Source organism: Phaethon lepturus, unplaced genomic scaffold, assembly GCF_000687285.1.
Source record: "Phaethon lepturus isolate BGI_N335 unplaced genomic scaffold, ASM68728v1 scaffold15565, whole genome shotgun sequence".
Taxonomy (NCBI): Eukaryota; Metazoa; Chordata; class Aves; order Phaethontiformes; family Phaethontidae; genus Phaethon; species Phaethon lepturus.
In genome coordinates this window covers 2,214-6,198 of record NW_010538498.1, presented here as the reverse complement: position 1 = coordinate 6,198, position 3,985 = coordinate 2,214, and the positions used below count along the sequence as shown (strand labels likewise).

Here is a 3,985-nt window from a genome sequence, read left to right as displayed (position 1 = left end):
ATTCCTTCAGCTTCAAATAATCCAATTTTCTAGTCGCTCACACACACAAAAAAAACTTCTAAAGCATGCTTACAAGAATTGTGGTAGTTCTGAATTCAGTTTCCATAGCACCTGCCCCAGTAACATAGAGAAACCAATCCTTTTTTTTTTTTCCCCCCAGACAGTTATGACAGTGTAGTCCTCCAAAGAACGATTTGACCCTTATTCAACATGGTAATTCATGCAAATGCGTAAGATGAAATTGCAGAGGGAAGTTTTTAAAATGAAACAGAAAGGTTTGACCGTCAAGCTCTCAAAATCTGGAAATTTTAATTATGTATATATGATTTACCACATGAAAATGAGAGCTTGTAATAAAGATAGTTTTCAAACTATAGCAACACTACAGAATCAACTGTGTTTAGTGATCACAGCTGGCCCAAGTGTTTTCAGCTCAGTAGTCTTTCCCAGCCATTACAATGCCCACATTAAAATCATACCTGTCCTTGACGTCTTTCATAAGCTGCTGCAAGTCAATCTCCTGCTTCCTCAGGTTTCCAAATGAGGACTGGTTTTCCACATAGCCCTTCCCTCCAGCTCCCAGGCTGATCTTTCCAAATGAAGTTTCAATACTTCCTTGAACAAAATCTTCAAACTTCCCCATATATTTTACAAAGTCAGACTCCACAATTACTAGGAAAGCAATAAAAGTAATTTCCACCTGTGAAAAGAAGTGCTGAAACGGCCCTGAAGTGATCAGAAAAACAGAAACTTACAGAAAATATGACAAGTTAGTGAAAGCAAGGAACAGTATCGAGCAGGTAAATAACAAAATTTACAGCTTTGCAACTCTTAACTTCTGCTTCCTCCATATTTTCACCATCTTCACTCAGCTATCTTTTATGTTTTGTCATTTTAGCAAAACATAAGGCAATTGAAATGCTGAGCTCAGATGCGATGGAAGATTTATAAAAAATGAAACTTATTTCAGCTCCAAAGAAAAACTACAAAGCAGACCTACTTGTACGATAGAGTTAATGTTTTGCCATTATCTTGACAAATCTCATTATAGGGCTGTCCCAAAGTTCACTGAAAACCAATGGAAGCATCTAACCAGCTTGAACCAACTCTGAATCTTATACACCTATAGACCAAAGAACTCACTCAGAATCAGCTAATCTTCCAAGCCAGCTACAATTAACATCTAAACTTAGGGACTTACCTATTTTCCTGTATGGAATTGTGACATGCACAGAAATATGGGATTCCAGATAGTTAATCCTAAAACCTGTTGGGGCTGCTACAGCTGGTTGAAGAAAGAAGTACAAGCATCAACCATTTTTAACAGTCTGTGCAAGAAGAAAGGAAGCCGTAGTAAAACTTGCTTGACCTTGCCTGTGCAAGCATTCCCTGGGCTACTGTCACCAGCAAGACACTGTTTATCCAGTGCTTTTTGGCCTGGAGCAGAGTAGAGTTTCATGCTACTATCACATACTGCAACCCCCCAAAAATATTCTACACAGGAGCTCCTGTGGCTGCAGACAGCACTGTTATTAAACAGTAGGACTGTACGGCTTGACAATCTTCTGCACTTAATTTCAGTAGTCTATCTAGCAAAACATCTAGCAAAACATCTTTTTTTTTTTTTTAACCAAACATTTATTATTACTGGTTTTAGTTAAATGAATAGTCAAGTGAGAAAAGATCCAGTCATCTCATTTCCATGGATGGAGAACACTTCAGAGCATTCCTCTGAAAGGAGCCCTCTAGTAACACGATTGAGAATAATAACAAAAAAAGATTAGGCTTTGCATTCTTTTTATCTGTAATAATAGTGCTGCCTGAGTATGCCTTTACCTGGTTTTATCGGTTTGTCTTCAGTAAGCACATCACTCAGGGTGACTGTCAAGAAATGATACTTGGGCTTCTGCCAGCACCAGAATTTCTTCCTCTTTGTAACTAGGCTCAGAAGCTGCAGCTTGTCTGAGGCGTTCAAGTGGGAGACAGGGATCAAGTCACCTCCACTGTCAGTTTCTCTCACAAAATTCTTTGTTGCTTTTGCAAACATCTTGGGGAATCAATTTAAGTCTGAAAGAATACATTCATTTTTCAACAACTACAGTTGGAAAGTATAAATATTTACATTGTTATGTTAAGAATTTATTCATAGTATTGGTATTAATGCAGAAACAGTCAGTGTTTTCATCCTACTATCTCCACTCTGAGCTGGGAATCATGACAGTCTAAACCATTTACCCTAAAGTAAAAAATGTTCTCACAGTAACAGATGAGAGTTTTAGTGAAAAATTTAAGTAAGCAACAGTGAATAAGCAAAGAACAATGCACTGCAAGGCTTAAACATTACAATAATAATGTATGAAGTTTATGATCATGCAGACAATGAAGAAAATAAATGTGTGAGAAAATAAATATTTCAATCTACAGCTGACAAGGAACACTCATGGGTAATTAATCCGCTAGGGAGGAAAAAACTTGACGAGCTCACCTCAAGTTCTGAGAAAAAGCATCTACTAACAAGCACCCCACAGAGACCTGCTGGGATGACAAGAGCACTGGCACAATGGCAGAGGATTTCTGCCTCTCTGCAGAATCCTTCTTTTATTACCTAACATAACATTATCTTACTCCATATAAGGTAATTGGGTATTATTCACACAAATTATCTTGATCTTTTTAATAGTGAGTAAACACATATAGAGATAATAAAAATTATTCTATAAAAAGCAACAAATATTTGTGCTGGCATCTTTGTGACTAAGTTTTGTTTCTGAACTATGCTCCTGGAAAGTCCCAATTAATTTTTTTTCTTTCTGAACCTCTTCACCTTCAGTGTTTTCCCATTTTCTATTTCCCATTAGCGTAACTGCAGCTAAACATCTGTTATTTGTAACTGTTATTCATATCTGCTAAACGGCTAGATACATCATCTTACTCAAGCTTTTAAATGTCTTAAACAAAAAAAATATTGGCATCTCTTATTGTGTAAGTTTTCCTTTATCCCAAACAGCACACATTGCTGTATGTACAAGGAACTTTTTCGATAATGGAAGCTGGCTAAACTCAGAGGAGAAATAGTCAAAATGACCATTTACAAGTGCTAAACACACAATTCTAAAAATCATTTTTGATCTTTTTAAAAAAAGCTAATTTTTTTTAGTTTTTTTCAAGTCTGTGTTACTTGATCTAATGGTATTTACAGAATTAAATCAGTTTTTTAAAGTTGGCAGCATTCCTTTGAATCCTCCAACTGACACTGACTGGAAAGTTCAACTAAGATCCCAAGATGTCTTAGCTGGGTATCCACATGTTCATGATTAATTATCTGTCTTGCTCCACAGAGATGTTAGATTTGTCATTTAGAAATACAGGCCAGAATAAGTTAGAACAGACTTCAAACAAAGATTGATATTGCAGTGGGCACTCGGGATTGAGAGAAAATGAAAAACTGAATAAAGATATTAGTGGTTGGACTACAGGCTCCATGTTTTAGTATCAGTTGAAGGACAGAGGGAAAAAAGCCTTTTCACAGATGGGAACTCACCTTTCCATTAGCTTTTCCCAAATCCCATTTCAGATAATATTTCACACAGTATTTACCAATTCATGTTGAGGTATCTACCTCCTCATGAAACCCCTATAGCCTCCTCTTAATTCTCTATGTAAGCAAGTAAAGAGTGTTTCCCAAGACCACCTGCATGGAAAGGATTTGAACAGTGTCAAAGTCGCACAGCATTTCACTGAAGGGTCTTCTGGGACTTTCATTGTAAATGTGGCTGCAACAAACCTGCAGCAGAGCCCCAGCTATATGCACTGGGAATATTTCCACTGACTTTCTTGTTCTCTGACCTTTTCTTAAACTCTGAACTGAGACTGATTTTTTGCATGCTTAAATCTCTCCTCCTTAATTTCCCCCGTTTTAATCTCAGTGAGAACACTTTAAGAGAATAAGCAATGCAGCTCCACTGCAGCAGGAAAAAAACCCCAA

At 37.0% G+C, this 3,985-nt stretch overlaps 1 protein-coding gene across 1 annotated transcript; it reads right to left on the bottom strand.

Annotated features, from left to right (window-relative positions):
* Positions 1–479: 479 nt before the first annotated feature.
* LOC104616179 (non-syndromic hearing impairment protein 5-like) lies at positions 480–2,532 on the bottom strand (the record flags this gene model as incomplete). Its single annotated transcript, XM_010286839.1, has 3 exons — positions 2,486–2,532; positions 1,837–2,067; positions 480–672 (listed from the first exon to the last, which is right to left on the bottom strand). Coding segments are annotated over exons 2-3 (404 nt in total), but the record flags the coding sequence as incomplete, so codon positions are not given.
* Positions 2,533–3,985: the final 1,453 nt, after the last annotated feature.